We start from the raw sequence: 14,231 nt of genomic DNA, 5'->3' as shown, positions 1-14,231 counted from the left end.
CTCCCTGCTCATGTGCCTGGGACAGCAGTGGGGGATGACCCAGGTGTCTGGGCCCCAGCATCCCAGGGAAGACCCAGATGGAGTTCCACACTCCTGGCTCGGGCTGTCGCAGCCATGTAGGGGAGTGAACCAGCAGATGGAAGATCTCTCTCCCTCCAACGCTTAAAAAAAAATCTTTAAAAGAAAAACCAACCACCAACACACAAGTGAGAGCTCTCTCAAGTCATTTTACATGTAATAACCCGGCAGTAATTCAAACCCTATGACAGAGTCGAACCTGTTTCCTTTAGGGCAACACACAAGCGTGATCAAACGCAAGAACGAGACCCAAATCCAGAGGCGGCTTCATGGCCGAGGTGGAGGGGGCATTTTTGGTTTATTTTACAAGGAGCCTCTGCGGAGCGGCAGGCGGTGGAGGAGGCCCTCAGAGCACAGGACGCGGCTGCTGGGTCATCAGCACCTTGAAGCGCTTCTTGATGGTGATGCGGTGTCGCGAGTACTTGTCGTCCGGGGAGAAGCGCGCAGGATGGGCCGAGCAGGTCTGCTGTCCCATAGGGTCAAACTTCTGCTCGGGGAAGAGAGAAGGCGAGCTGAGCGCCGCGCGCCCCGGCGCCTCCCCACGCGCGCCCCGGAGCTCGCCCCGGCGCCTCCCCACGCGCGCCCCGGAGCCTCCCCACGCGCGCCCCGGAGCTCGCCCCGAAGCCTCCCCACGCGCGCCCCAGAGCTCGCCCCGAAGCCTCCCCACGCGCGCCCCGGCGCCTCCCCACGCGCGCCCGACCTCTCCCACCGCCGCGTCTCGCCGTGGCCGTCTCGCCTCACCTTCAGCGTGTACACCCGGTCGCCCTCCTCGTTGAGATAATACTGGAGAAACATGACGACCCGCAGCGCCGGCTCCCGCGCCACACGCAGCCCCGCCGGCCGCTCGCGTGCTCGCCCACTTCCTTCCGGCGGCGCCCCGCCCGCCCCGGGCACACCGGGAAATGTAGTCCGCCCGTGCGCCCCCGCGGGCCGGGCCTGGGCCGGCTACACAGTTGCACAGTTCCACCCTTGCAGACGTTAGGAGACACGTGGAGGGTGCCCACGGTGTGCCCGGCACTGCCAAGCGCCGTAGGGGGGTAGGGAGGCACGGTCGGGGCTCGCACACTGGTGTGGACAAGCCCGCCTTCACCCCAGGATGCACACCCTCTCCAGAGCGTCTCCAGTGGGTTTCCAGGGCCCACAGAAAAGAGGGCTCGCGGATTCGGCGCCCCTTGACCCTAGGGGAGAAATAAGGTTTTCTGTCCTCCCCACTTTTACATCCGGTTCCTACGCCCCGATTCAAAGTATTGGCGGTAAAGAGTGCATGACGGGTATTCCATATTCTCTAAAGGAAAGAGCGTAAAGTTATTTTATGAGACCGGTCCAGTATGTCTTAGTGGGCGAACCCAGATTCAAACCCAGATCTCTTTCCAGAAAATTCAGCGCTCTTTCTCAGAGTGGTAAGTAGCTAAGAATAGCGTAAGATATATCTTCTAGGACTATGTAGAATCCGTAAAAGAACGTAGAAATTCTCCTTATAGGACTCCAGTTTAAGGACGTGACCACTACAGAGTTAGTTGTAACGGCAAAAACATTGGAACGTATGTGAATTTTGTAACGAGAAAAACCCAAAAGCTTTTTTTAAAAAAAAAAGAATATAGTTTGTACTTGCTTGTAGTTGATTAAAGTGCCGCTCCAGAAATTCACAAGAAACATGACACTCGCTCCCTCTGCTTTAGAGAATTTGGTTACAAGGAAAGACTTGTTGCTGTATAGTCTATTTTGTACAGTTTGACCTTTGAAATATTCTAATATGTGACCTATTTAAAAATTTCCAAATAACAAAATAATTTAACAAAAAACTGTCTGGTCTTGAAGATCTAGCCGCGTGGCAGTTTGAATTATGATTATTTTTAAATGTAATGGGGCTTCTCAGCGAAGGGTAATCTATGGTTTTTGCGGATTGCAGTTTCCACTAGTGGACTCCTGTGGGGCTGCAGGTCTGCTTTCCAAGGAAGTGATGTGCAGACAGCAACTGAATGCCCCTGGTCATGTGAGACAAGTCTAAATGCCAACGTTTTATTCCTTTGGCCCACATTGCAATGTGCTCTGAATTTGGTTCAGAAAATATAGCTGTCACTGAATTAAGTCAAGGGTCTACCACCTGCTATTAGTAGGAAGTCAGTTGGAAAATCGGATAGGTTTAAAGGGTACAAAACTAGGTACGAGATGGAAAATTAAAGTGTAGGGAACTGAAAGGTAAAACTGTATAGTATGATGTTTGGAATCTGAGGAAGATTTTACAAATTGCTCTAAAGAGGCACACAAGCAATTGTGTTGCCAAACTCTAGTTTTGGGGGATTCCTGGGTATTGTCTACTAATTAGAACCCTCCCAACCCCCACCTCATGCCCACCCCCCCCCCACCCCGCACTCCCTTCTCCCCTCCCCCACTGCAGAACGCCCGGAGTTCGCATTCTAGTTCTGTTTTGCTACAATCCTTACACGTCCTTCCTTGGATCCCTGTGTATCTATTGGAGCCAGGTTACTTTCTGGGACTCCAGACCTGACTGTCTCATTCTGGAGGCTTCCAGACAGCCAGAGTTAGTACCCAAGCCTGAGACCATGGCTTCAGATGGAAGTAAGTCTCAGGTGGCGGGGCAGGGCCCCATCCCCAACCACCTACTCACATCCTTGGGGATTCAAGTTTGACACTTCAGCAGGGCACAAGCTTTTTGGGCTGATCTAGAAAATGTGAGACCATCCCCCAAAGGCATCACCCCTGGGAGGCTGGGTCAGGCGCTTGTACCATGAACACTAGGGGTTAAGGAAGGAGGAGGGCCTCCTTCGAGTCAGATGGTGGCATCCCAGGGCAAACATGCTGAGTGTGGAGTACAGATGGCATAACTGATTCTCTGGAAGAGAATGTGTTTCTGCAGCCAGGGCAGGGGTATACGTGGTAGGAGTGGCACAGATCCACGGGTCTACATTACCAGGAAGCTGGAATTAGGAGGCAGAACTAAGAATCAAACCCAGGCACTCCACTGTGGGATGCAGGTCTCTTAACCTTCAGGCCAAGCATCGGCCTCTGCCCCCAGTGTTTCCTGACTCATCAGGACCAGAGGAGGTGGTTCATCACTGGCATGAGAGCCGTGGCTTCCCTAAAATATTCTGTTTCCCTACATTTTGTGGACCTGAGTCCTTGAGACGGATGACTTGTGTTTGGTAGTTCCTGGCATACTCCTGGCCCTCTGCTCTGTGGTTCAGATGAGTGAATCTTAGTTTGTCACATTCTAAATCTCTTTCAAGGTCAGGAAGTAGAACTGGCCTTAGTCTGCTGGTGGAATACTCTTTGTAAGAGGAGGAGGAGAGCACCGTGAAATCAGGCAGGTTTCCCACCTTTACTGTTATTAAAAGCCCTGGGAGACACAGGTCATGATTAACAAAGTATATGCGTGTGTTCTTACCCCTGGCCTCCTTGCCTAATGTCCACACAGCTCCTCCACAGCAGGAGCAGTTCCTGACTCAGCTGTCCCTGCCTCAGCGCTAGCTCAGTGTCTTGTTCCTAGTGGACCCTCAGTGTCTGCTATTAGCAGCCCCAAGCACTGCCAAACTTCAACATGTCCAGAGCGACTGAAAACCTCCCTCTCCAGGGCCATTTCCTGGTCTTTATCTAATCCTCTCTGGTTAGCTATTCCTGGATGTTATACAACATTTCTGGGAGTCAAACATCTAATCCACATACCTTCTCCTGGGATTTGCACTTCCATGAGTGGCGGCAGAGGCCACAGAGGACCTAGGAACAGAGGGTGGGGGCTGTGAATCCCATTTGGAATAGGTGGGAATAGGAAGCGTACATGTATGCAAGGTGTTATGGGACAAGGGCACCGCAGCTTTCATTGTGTTGTTTTAGGAGAGAAAGTGAAGATGCTGACAGGAAAGGGAAAAGGAGCAGGAGATGGGCCAGTGATTTTTTTTTAAAGACTTATTTATTCATTTGAAAGAGTTACACAGAGAGAGGAGAGACAGAGAGAGAGAGGGAGAGGTCTTCATCTGATGGTTCACTCCCCAATTGGCCGCAGTGGTCAGAGCTGCGTCGATCCAAAGCCAGGAGCTGGGAGCCAGGAGCTTCTTCCAGGTCTCCCACGTGGATGCAGGGCCCCAAGCAGTTGGGTCATCTTCCACTGCTTTCCCAGGCCATAGCAGGGAGCTGGATCAGAAGTGGAGCAGCCGGGTCTCATCAAACCGGCGCCCACATGGGATGCCGGCGCTTCAGGCCAGGGCATTAACCTGCTGCGCCATAGCACCGTAGCACCGGACCCATTTTTTTTTTTTTTTTTTAAGATTGATTTTATTTATTTGAGAGAGAGAGAGGTCTTCCATCTGCTGGTTCACTCCCCAAATGACCACACAACGGCCAGAGCTGAGCTGATCCGAAGTCAGGAGCCAGGAGCTTCTTCTGGGTCTCCCACCCAGGGGCCCAAGGACTTGGACCATTTTCTGCTGCTTTCCCAGGCCATAGCACAGAGCTGGATCAGAAGTGGAGCAGCCGGGACACAAACTGGCGCCCATACGGGGTGCTGGTGCTGCAAGCCGGGGCTTTAACCCCCTACGCCCCAGCCCAGACCCCCAGTAATCTTTTTTGAAACTGCCTCCTTTTCAAGGGCCCTGTGGGTACCTGGAGAGGAGCCAGAACTTCTCTGAACTAGTTCCGCTGCTGCTCTGAGTCTGCCACGGGCTGTTTTTCTTTCAGAGGTGTCAACCCTATCTCCTGTCTTGCTAAACAGCCTGTGGGGCTGGCTGGCAGGGAGGGTCCACCAGGCATCCCCTGGCTTAGAGAAGCTCTCAGAGGCGGTGGTGGCTTGGGCTTGCCTCTTCCTGATAGACAGTGTCTTGTTGACAAGGGGCAACTCCTCTAACACAGGACTTCTCAGCTAGCGCAGATTCCTAACTTCTGGTCTCCTTTTCTCCGGCTCCATTCTCTCCTTTTCTTTGTCTCAACAGCATCTCCATTGCCAGGACCGGACATGACCATGAAACCTGGTGCTGCCCTGTCTCCTTTCGCTGCACTTCCCTTTCCCCCTCCTACTCCTGGCCCGCCAGACCAGCCCCCCTGGGACCCACCTCCACAGCCCCCTGTGCCTTCGGCATTCTCAGGAAATAATCCTCTGGTGCTCTCTGCTTTCCCCAGCCCCTTGCTGATGACAGGGGATGGGATTCCTGGCCCCAGTGGGGCTGGGGCTAGTAAGGTCATAGTCACGGTCAAGACAGAAGGGAGCCCGGCTGAGCCCTCGCAAGCTCAGAACTTCATCCTTACTCCCACAGCCATCAATTGGATTGCCTCGGACACTGAGGGCCCCCCAACTCGCTTTGTGACAGCCTCTACTGTGAAGGCCATTCTGCCCCCTAAAGCTGCTGGCATGAGCCAGGAGGGACCCTCAGGCCTTCCTCCTCAGGCTCCCGCGCAAGCTGCCCAACTGGCACCTATGGTGCCCCTGGAAAAAGCTTGGCCGGGGCCACAAGGGTCACCTGAGGAAGGAGACCCTGCCACCGCCAGATCCCAGCCCCCGCTGGGTGACCTCTCCTGTACTTCCAAGGGTGTTTACGAAAACTTCCGTCGCTGGCAGCGCTACAAATCCTTGGCCCGGAGGCACCTATCTCAAAGTCCTGACACGGAAGCTCTTTCCTGCTTTCTTATGTAAGTGGGGAGACCAGAGATTAAGGAACTGAGGGTTTGCAAATTGAGCAGGGACTTTGGGATGGAGGCAGGAGTTTAGGCTGCTTAGGAAAACTTTGGCCAGGTCTCCAGGGCATACAGGTGCTGCAAACAGTCACAACAGCAACACTCCCCAGTTTATCACAGGCTTTCCGATGTCTACAAAAACCCCGACAGCCCTGTCAGTCCAGGGGAGCCTTTTCATGGGAACCCCTGTTTACAGAGAAGACTGAAGGTCAGGGAGGCATCCTGTCATAAAGCCAGGAGCACTGATTGGATTTACGTCCCTGACTCCAAGTGCCAGGGTCCTCCCACTCCCCTTGACTGTCTTCCCACAGCCTCCAAACCAGCCTGGTGAGGGAGCACTGGGAGAGGGCAGGGTGCTGTGGGGCAGGCCCTGGACTCAGTGTGCGCTGTGCCACTTCTCTCCTGGTCCCCATTCTGTTCAGGAGAATTCCCAACAGGATGGGGAGCTGCCAAAGCCGACCTGGTGGTCGGAAGCCCAGGCTCCATCAGTCCACTAGATATGTGATCCTGGGCAGGACATTTAACATCTTCCGTCTCAGTTTTCTGCTGAGAAGATTAAATGAGCTAATATAAAAGGGTACTTCAAAAAGTTTGTGGAAAAATGGAATTGAAAAGGGATTTTATTAGGGTGCAAAATTTTTTTTTGAAACCCATGAATAGTTTTTTTTTTTTTTTTTCATATCATCCATTCTCCATGAACTTTTTGAAGACACAGCCGTGCAAAGTGCTTGCTAGAATGGCTGGCAGAGAGAATGCTTCATTAAGTGGTAACTTTTATTATTATTGAAAGGCAGTCTAGAAGAGGAAAAGAATCCATAAAAGGCCCAAATGTCCTTGCTTAAGAGCGTGTGCTTAGCCAGCGTGCCAGGGGTCCCGGGCAGTTGTTAGTCTCTGGGAAATCTCTTTCCTTCACGCCCAGACCAGCTTGCTCTCTGTACCCTCCATGTTTTCTGTAAACCACTGTATGAAACAAATTTACCAAACTTTAAAAAGATCTACATGCGGCTCTTCCAGTGCCTGCATTCTAAGGATCTTCCCCACCCCCACAGCCCCACCCAGCCCTGACCCTGGAGCAAATGAATGGAGGTTCCCACAGGTCCTAGTCAGACAGCGTCTTACTGAGGCCCTGCTTTCTCAAGACAGCTCTGCATCTTCCAGGGTGGGCTCTCAAGGTGTGCTTGGGCTCATTCAGCTTTTAGTCCTGGCCTCCTCCTGCTCTCCACCCTCAGGGGCTCCAAGCAGCCCAGACTCCCCAGTCTGGAAAGCTGGTAGAATGCTCAGACCTCCTGGGATCCTGGGGCCCTGCAGGTCATGTTAATAACAAGCTCCCTAGGTGGTTTTGATGCACAATGTTGCACATCGGAGGGAAGTTAGAGCTGTCAAAATGATGGCCTGACTTTAGGCTCCTGATTTTTTTCTGGATCAGAAGGGGAGCTCAGGAGCCTTCTAGGAGTAGGGATGTACATTGGTGTTTGTCTTGGAGGGTATCCCAGAGATAAAGACACTGAAAAACCAATAAATACAAACACCACATAACCTTTAATTAGAGATTTGTTTGCGTTAGGGACTGCCTTTTTTTTCCCCCCTTAAAGCAGGATTCTTCTTCCTTTTTTTTTTTTTTGACAGGCAGAGTGGACAGGGAGAGAGAGAGAGACAGAGAGAAAGGTCTTCCTTTGCCGTTGGTTCACCCTCCAATGGCCGCCGCGGCCGGCGTACCACGCTGATCTGATGGCAGGAGCCAGGTACTTATCCTGGTCTCCCATGGGGTGCAGGGCCCAAGCACTTGGGCCATCCTCCACTGCACTCCCTGGCCACAGCAGAGAGCTGGCCTGGAAGAGGGGCAACCGGGACAGACTCCAGTTCCCCGACCAGGCCTAGAACCCGGTGTGCCGGCGCCGCGAGGCGGAGGATTAGCCTAGTGAGCCGCGGCGCCGGCCCTAAAGCAGGATTCTGAGCATGGGTAAGCCTACTTTAAGGCTTAAAGCACATGTGCTGCTTTCTTGTTAATACTTAGCCCAGGAAGGGCACCATGAGAATCAGGGACCGATTGTTAATGTGGTTAATTTCAACAGGCAGCGAGAAGAAACATCTGTTTGATATTGTGTGAGGAGCAGGGGTGGGAGGTTGGGACCCTGAAGTCTCATCCTAAGTGGGGCAATAGATTTGAGAAGCACTCTAGGTTTGATGAGGGGCAGGGGATGTGGATTGAGGCGGGTTCCAGGACAGGGAGATGGGGCGGGAGACTTAACTTAGAATGTGACTGACCCGATGGGGGTTTTAGCCCAGTGCTCCGTTCCCTGGCCCGGCTGAAGCCCACTATGACGTTGGAGGAGGGACTGCCAAGGGCTGTGCAGGAGTGGGAGCGCACCAGCAACTTTGACCGGATGATCTTTTATGAGATGGCAGAAAAGTGAGTCCAATGAACCTCTTTCTCCCAAGGTGGGCTGAGTGGCTGAGCAGCAAGGGCAGTCAAGCGAGGCTTGTATCTAGGTGTTTGGGGATTGCAGGGAAGTTAGGAGGGGGATGCAGTTTAGGGTAGAGTCTCATGGGGCTCCTCTTCCATCACCTTGACTCTGGATTTTTCTATCCTCCCTTTTCTTCAGACTTTGAATCTATACAGCAACTTATAAAAATTTTTTTAAAAAATATTTATTTTATTTACTTGAAAGAGTTACAAAGAGATAGAAGGAGAGTCAGAGAGAGAGAGAGAGAGAGAGAGAGAGAGAGAGAGGTCTTCCATCTGCTGGTTCACTCCCCAGCCAGAGCTGTGCCAATCCGAAGCCAGGAGCCAGGAGCTTCTTCCAGGTCTCCCACGTGGGTGCAGGGGCCCATGGACTTGGGCTAGGGCTATCTTCTTCTTCTTCTTCCTTTTTTTTTTTTTTTTTTGACAGGCAGAGTTAGACAGTGAGAGAGACAGAGAGAAAGGTCTTCCTTCCGTTGGTTCACCCCCAAAATGGCCACTACGGCCAGTGCACTACGCTGATCTGAAGCCAGGAGCCAAGTGCTTCCTCCTGGTCTCCCTTGCGGGTGCAGGGCCCAAGCACTTGGGCCTCCTCTACTGTCCTCCCGGGCCATAGCAGAGAGCTGGGACTGGAAGAGGGGCAACCGAGACAGAACTGGCACCCCAACTGGGGCTAGAACCCGGTGTGCCGGTGCCGCAGGCGGAGGATTAGCCTAGTGAGCTGCGGCACCGACCTGGGCCTTCTTCTACTGCTTTCCCAGGCTGTAGCAGAGAGCTGGATTGGAAGTGGAACAGCCGGGACTCAAACCAGCACCCATATGGGATGCCAACACTGCAGGCGGTGGCTTTACCCGCTATACCACAGCGCCAGCCCCCAATTTTTTTTTAATGATTTATTTAATTATTTGAGAGGCAGAGAGAGAAAGAGGGAGAGAGGTCTTCCATCCGCTGGTTCACTTCCCAGATGACTGCAACTGGAGCTGTGCCAATCTGAAGCCAGGAGCGTCTTCCGGGTTGCCGATATGGGATGCTGGCATCGTAGGCAGTGGCTTTACCTGCCATGCCACAGCACTGGCCACTGTAGTGACCTTGATATTCCAGGTTTTAGGATAGGACTGGATCCCAATGGATGTAAAAATGTTGAAGGGACCGAGCACTTGGGGCAATCCCTGCCAGGCAGGGTCTTTTCTCACTGACCAGGCGGCAAGTGGCTGTAGGTACAGAACTTCAGGACCACCTCTCCTTTGGAAAATCCTTTCCCACTCATCCCCAGAAGGGGCTGGTTCTGGAAGAGGCTGGTCGGGAGAGGCCAGGGTGGTCGCCTGGCTCTTAGTCCCCGTTTCTTCAGGATTTCTTTTGGCTAAAGAAGTAACTAAGCAGAATGAACCCTTTCCTCAAGCCTAGCTTCCACTTTCTTCCCCAAATCTGGGTCCACGCATGCCTGCTAGATTTACCCTGCCAAGTCTCAGCCTCCAGACTTCTGGGTCTCAGCACTGCCTCCTGGGGGAACTGCCTTGAATTGCAACCCCAGGCCCTGCCTCACTAATTCAGCCATTCTTTATGGTTGTAGGCAGGGTCAGAGGAGGCCTGGAGGAAGGGCCTGCTTGAAAGAGAGAGCCCTGCAGGTTGTTGTGTATCTGAACTTGACGTGAAGGGCTGCTGTATGCAGTGTATGAAGCTGGATGAGGCAGGTATGGGAAAGAAGTGTAAGTCAGGGCTGTGTCCTGGGGTTTACAAGCTCTAGATCATTCTAGATTGTCCATTTTCTTATGACCTTCCTCAGTGGTGCATGAAGGCACTATATGGTGACCTTGTGAGGTTTCCCTAGAACTGGTGTTAGGCCACCTGTGAGCACTAACTACCCTCTGGGTGATTCGCTCTGGCTTTGCCTTAAGGAGGGCACTTCCCAGCCGTGCTTGGCTACTGCCTTGTGCTTGGGTTCCTGATGGGACTGATCTTCTCAGCATGGCCTGTGTGTTTCTCATCCTCTGCAGATTCATGGAGTTTGAGGCTGAAGAGGAGATGCAGATTCAAAACACACAGCTGCTGAATGGGTCCCAGGGTCTGTCTCCTGCAGCCCCTTTGAAACGTGATCCAGCAGCTCCCCTGGCCCCTGAGGTTTGTCAACAGCCAGGTAAGGCTGCCCAAGCCCGGAAGGAGCTGTGGGCCAAAGGCTCAAAGGGAGGCACACTGAAGCCAGACATGGATTAGGGACGGCATTACCCTTGCTACTGCATTTCCCTGCAGGGAGTGGCATTTGATACTCCAAACAAGACACCCCTTAGGAAGCTGGGTTCAGTGTTTCCCTCTGTCCTGAACTAGGTATTGATCTTGGCCAACTCATCTAGATGTTAAGTGGGGCATACGTTACTTCAACTGCCTAAGAAATGGGGCTACATCAGGGAGTTCCAAGATTGCTCCTACAGTGATTCATAGTCTCCCTAGCTTCCCGTCTTCTGCCATGGCTGGTACTCATTCAGGTTGACTTGATCCAGGCTGTACTCACTTATTGTGTGCCCATATTACTGTCCTTAGAGCTGGGAGGTGGAAGCAAGCCATGGCTTCCGTGCCACTTCCCACTCTCCTTCCCATCTCTTCCCTTAGTGTACATTCCCAAGAAGACAGCCTCCAAGGCACGGGCCCCCCGCCGGCGGCAGCGTAAACCCCAGAAACCTCCAGTTCCTGAGGCACCCAAGGAGATCCCGCCAGAAGCTGTGAAAGAATACGCTGACATCATGGAAGGGCTAGTAGGGAGTTTCCTGGCTACTGGGGAGTCAAATGGAAAATGGGAAGAGGAAGAGGAGCAGCAGGACAGGGAAGAGGTGGACCCAGATCCAGACCTCTTGAGCTACATCGATGAGCTGTGTTCTCAGGAGGTCTTTGTCTCCAAGGTATGCGGGGCCTGAATAGCTGATTTCCAGCGGATCCTGGGGGTGGTCACTGTGGGGGAACAAAGGATCTGAAATTCTGTGCAAGGCGGTAGGAATTTGGCTGTATTCTGTAACTGAGAAATATGTGTGCATGCACGCACACGTGTGGATGTGTGTAGCTGGTGGTGGTCCTGGTTTACAGCTATCCCAGTGGTGAAAGATGTTAAATCCTCTTAAAGAAACACATCACCTTTCCTTCTTTCCCCAGGTGGAAGCTGTCATTCACCCTCGATTTCTGGCAGATCTGCTGTCCCCAGAACAACAGAGGGATCCCCTGGCCTTACTTGAGGAGCTGGAGCAAGAAGAAGGACTCACTGTTGCCCAGGTAAAACCTGGGAGACAGGGAATATTAGAATAAGAAGCTTGCATGATCTTATCTAATGTGATACTGTCTTGAGCACTGTCTCTAGATACAAACAGCTTGGGCTCTGGGTGCAGAACAAGTAGGCAGGGGGCTGTGGAGACAAGAAAGGAAGAGTATAAGGGATCAAAGCATGGAGATAGGGCACAGGAAGGTGGGAAAATGGGCTGGCGCCGTGGCTCACTTGGTTAATCCTCTGCCTGCAGCGCCGGCATCCCACATGGGCGCTAGTTCTAGTACCGGCTGCTCCTCTTCCAGGCCAGCTCTCTGCTGTGGCCTGGAGGGCAGTGGAGGATGGCCCAAGTGCTTGGGCCCCTGCACCCGCATGGGAGACCAGGAAGAGGCACCTGGCTCCTGGCTTCGGATTGGCATAACTCTGGCTGTTGTGGCCATTTGAGGGATGAACCATCAGATGGAAGACCTTTCTCTCTGTCTCTCTCTCTCTTTCTCACTAACTCTAGCTTTAAAAAAAAAAAAAAAAAAAAGTGGGAAAAAGGTGGGAAAAAAGAACTGTGTTATCTGTGTGGTATTATCACTCAAGCCACTTGCCTGCCTGCCCTGTCCTGTCCAAAAACCAGCTCCTACCACCCCCCCCCCCACCTCGGCCACCCCTTCTCCCAGCTATCAATGGAACCCATTTGTCTATTCCCTTCCAGCTAGTTCAGAAGCGGCTCCTGGCCTTGGAAGAGGAGGATGGGGAGGCGCTTCCAAGCTGCAGCGGAGCTCAATCGGACTCAAGTCCTTCTGTTTCCGATGAGGAGGAAGACGTGGGTGGGCGGCTTCGGCCCTCACCCGGGTCTCGGGGGGCTGGGGGCACTCCTCGCCTTGGGAAGGCTGCTTCTGCAGGAAAGCGAGCAAGAGAGGTGCACGGTGGGCAGGAGCGAGCCGTTGATGACCCAAGGTGGGTGCACAGGGACGGGGACACTCTGACACCCTCGGGCAGCTGGGACCTGCAGTTAGAACTTGCAGCTCCACAGGGAATTCAGGCATCCTTGGGCCTCAAGAGAAGAGGGTCTGCAGAGGTTATACAGCGGGCATCTCCACGTCAGGATGACCATGTAGGAAGTGCTGCGTGCCCTGGGTGCTGCCCGGTGGCTGACAGGACTTCAGAGGCCCTGCCTCTTTGCTGGCGGGAAGACCCGCAGCCCAAGACTTCCTGTTTGGATGTCAGACTGGCAGAGCTGGCTCCTCTGCGAGAACCTGGATTAGAAAAGCAGGTCCTGGGGTGTCAGGGAGCACAGACGGGGGCACTTGTGCCCTGGGAAGGCTCTTCAGAAACCATATGGGGAAATGACCAAGACCCTCCCGGAGTCCCAGGCTATGATCAGAACCGTTCCCCTAGAGCAGCTAGGGCTAGGGAAGGAGCCTCTCTGAGCCCAGGCCTATGGCTGCCTAGTGAGATAGATGCCGTAAGCCTGGAGTTGCCCTTACAAATCAAAGAGGTCATAGAGAACTTTCAGGATGGGGGACGTGTAACTGCGCTCCTGGGAGGCAGCCAGGCCCTGGGGTCTGAAAGCAACTTTTCTCTGGGTCCCGGAGAAGCCGTAGCACCTGGGGATGTAGGCAGCAGTGTCCTTCCCTGTGGAGGCACAGGCGCCACACCTGCCTTAGAAAAGAGAAACTGTTGCAGCTTGCCAGGACCCCTGAGGAGGGCCAAGAGCCCAGCCTTGAGGCCCAAAGAGAATAGAGAACAAAGTGCTGAGACCCTACAGGATCCCAGGGGTCTGTGGGCTGAAGGCTGCTCCCCACGGCTGGAAAGCAGAATCAGTGTCCCCACCATGGGGTCTTCTGCAGAGACCCTGCTGCCTGCATGCCAAGACAGCTTCCTTGTCCTGGGGACCCGGGGGAACTCCTTCCCTGAGGCTAGTCAAGTGACAGGGGACAGAGGCGATTCCTTTTCTCCTCTGTTGGAAACCACAGAGCACGTCCACATACTAGGTAGCAGAGATGACCGTGGCCTCCAGATAGAGGTCAGCAAGGACACTGGCTGGGGAGAGGGCAGGGAGAAACCCAACCTGTCTAAGCGCAAAGGCCCTGCTTTAAAAGAGCATCTAAAGCTTCACACGCAGAGGGCCCCCAAGTCAGCATCCCCCAAAGGCCTTGTAGGCGCTTCCCCGAGGTGGGGAACCCGGAATGCCTTAGCCCTGAGAGAAACCTCTCCTGTTAGTGAGAGACACAGCTCTGCACATGGGGCCCGAGGAAAGGAGAAAGAGAAGAAGAGGGAGCAGAGGAAGGAACTGGACGAGGAAGATGAAGACCTCTCCAACTTTGCCTACCTCTTGGCCTCTAAACTTAGCCTAGCGCCCAGGGCCCTTGCCCCCAGCCCTCAGCACACCTCCGGAGGTCAGGGTGTGCAGAGAGCATCCCAGCCTCCCTCCGCAGAGGAAAGAGGCCTTGGTCAACCTCTATATCCGGTGGCCAAGGCTGGCAAGCGAGCTCTTGTTGGAGGTTCAGCCCCTACTGAAAAGAGAGCCTGCCCAGACTCTCAACTTAGGGTCTCTGGGGAGAAACCCTCAGCCCTGGGAGTAGTAGTTCGAGCCTCACAGCCGCGAAAGAGGCGGCGTGACACTTCTGTCACGGGCAGGAGGAAGAAACGCCGCCGTAGCCAGTAGGGAGCAGCAGCAGCACCATCCTGTCCCACCTGCCATTCCCCACAGCCGGAGCCTCAGCCTCTGCCCAGTGTTGCTGTGTTCTGCAGAAGTGGCGAGCAGGTGGTCCC

The 14,231-nt window shown here is 53.6% G+C and overlaps 2 protein-coding genes across 2 annotated transcripts; one reads left to right on the top strand and one right to left on the bottom strand.

The window, feature by feature from the left end:
• Window positions 1–207: 207 nt before the first annotated feature.
• Window positions 208–932, bottom strand: LOC100344594 (H/ACA ribonucleoprotein complex subunit 3). Its single transcript, XM_002718016.6, has 2 exons — window positions 820–932; window positions 208–565 (listed from the first exon to the last, which is right to left on the bottom strand). Exons 1-2 carry the CDS (start codon window positions 871–873, stop codon window positions 425–427), a joined length of 195 nt encoding a protein of 64 aa, XP_002718062.1. The 5' UTR covers window positions 874–932; the 3' UTR covers window positions 208–424.
• A 1,695-nt stretch (window positions 933–2,627) lies between these two features.
• NUTM1 (NUT midline carcinoma family member 1) lies at window positions 2,628–14,176 on the top strand. Its single transcript, XM_002718017.6, has 7 exons — window positions 2,628–2,658; window positions 5,022–5,715; window positions 8,042–8,170; window positions 10,216–10,355; window positions 10,826–11,112; window positions 11,360–11,476; window positions 12,169–14,176. Exons 1-7 carry the CDS (start codon window positions 2,643–2,645, stop codon window positions 14,122–14,124), a joined length of 3,339 nt encoding a protein of 1,112 aa, XP_002718063.2. The 5' UTR covers window positions 2,628–2,642; the 3' UTR covers window positions 14,125–14,176.
• Window positions 14,177–14,231: the final 55 nt, after the last annotated feature.

Source organism: Oryctolagus cuniculus, chromosome 12 (genome assembly GCF_051225735.1).
Source record: "Oryctolagus cuniculus isolate XC-2025 breed Fujian yellow rabbit chromosome 12, ASM5122573v1, whole genome shotgun sequence".
NCBI lineage: Eukaryota > Metazoa > Chordata > Mammalia > Lagomorpha > Leporidae > Oryctolagus > Oryctolagus cuniculus.
Note: the sequence above shows the minus strand (reverse complement) of the source record. Positions and strands in the feature narration are given on the sequence as shown.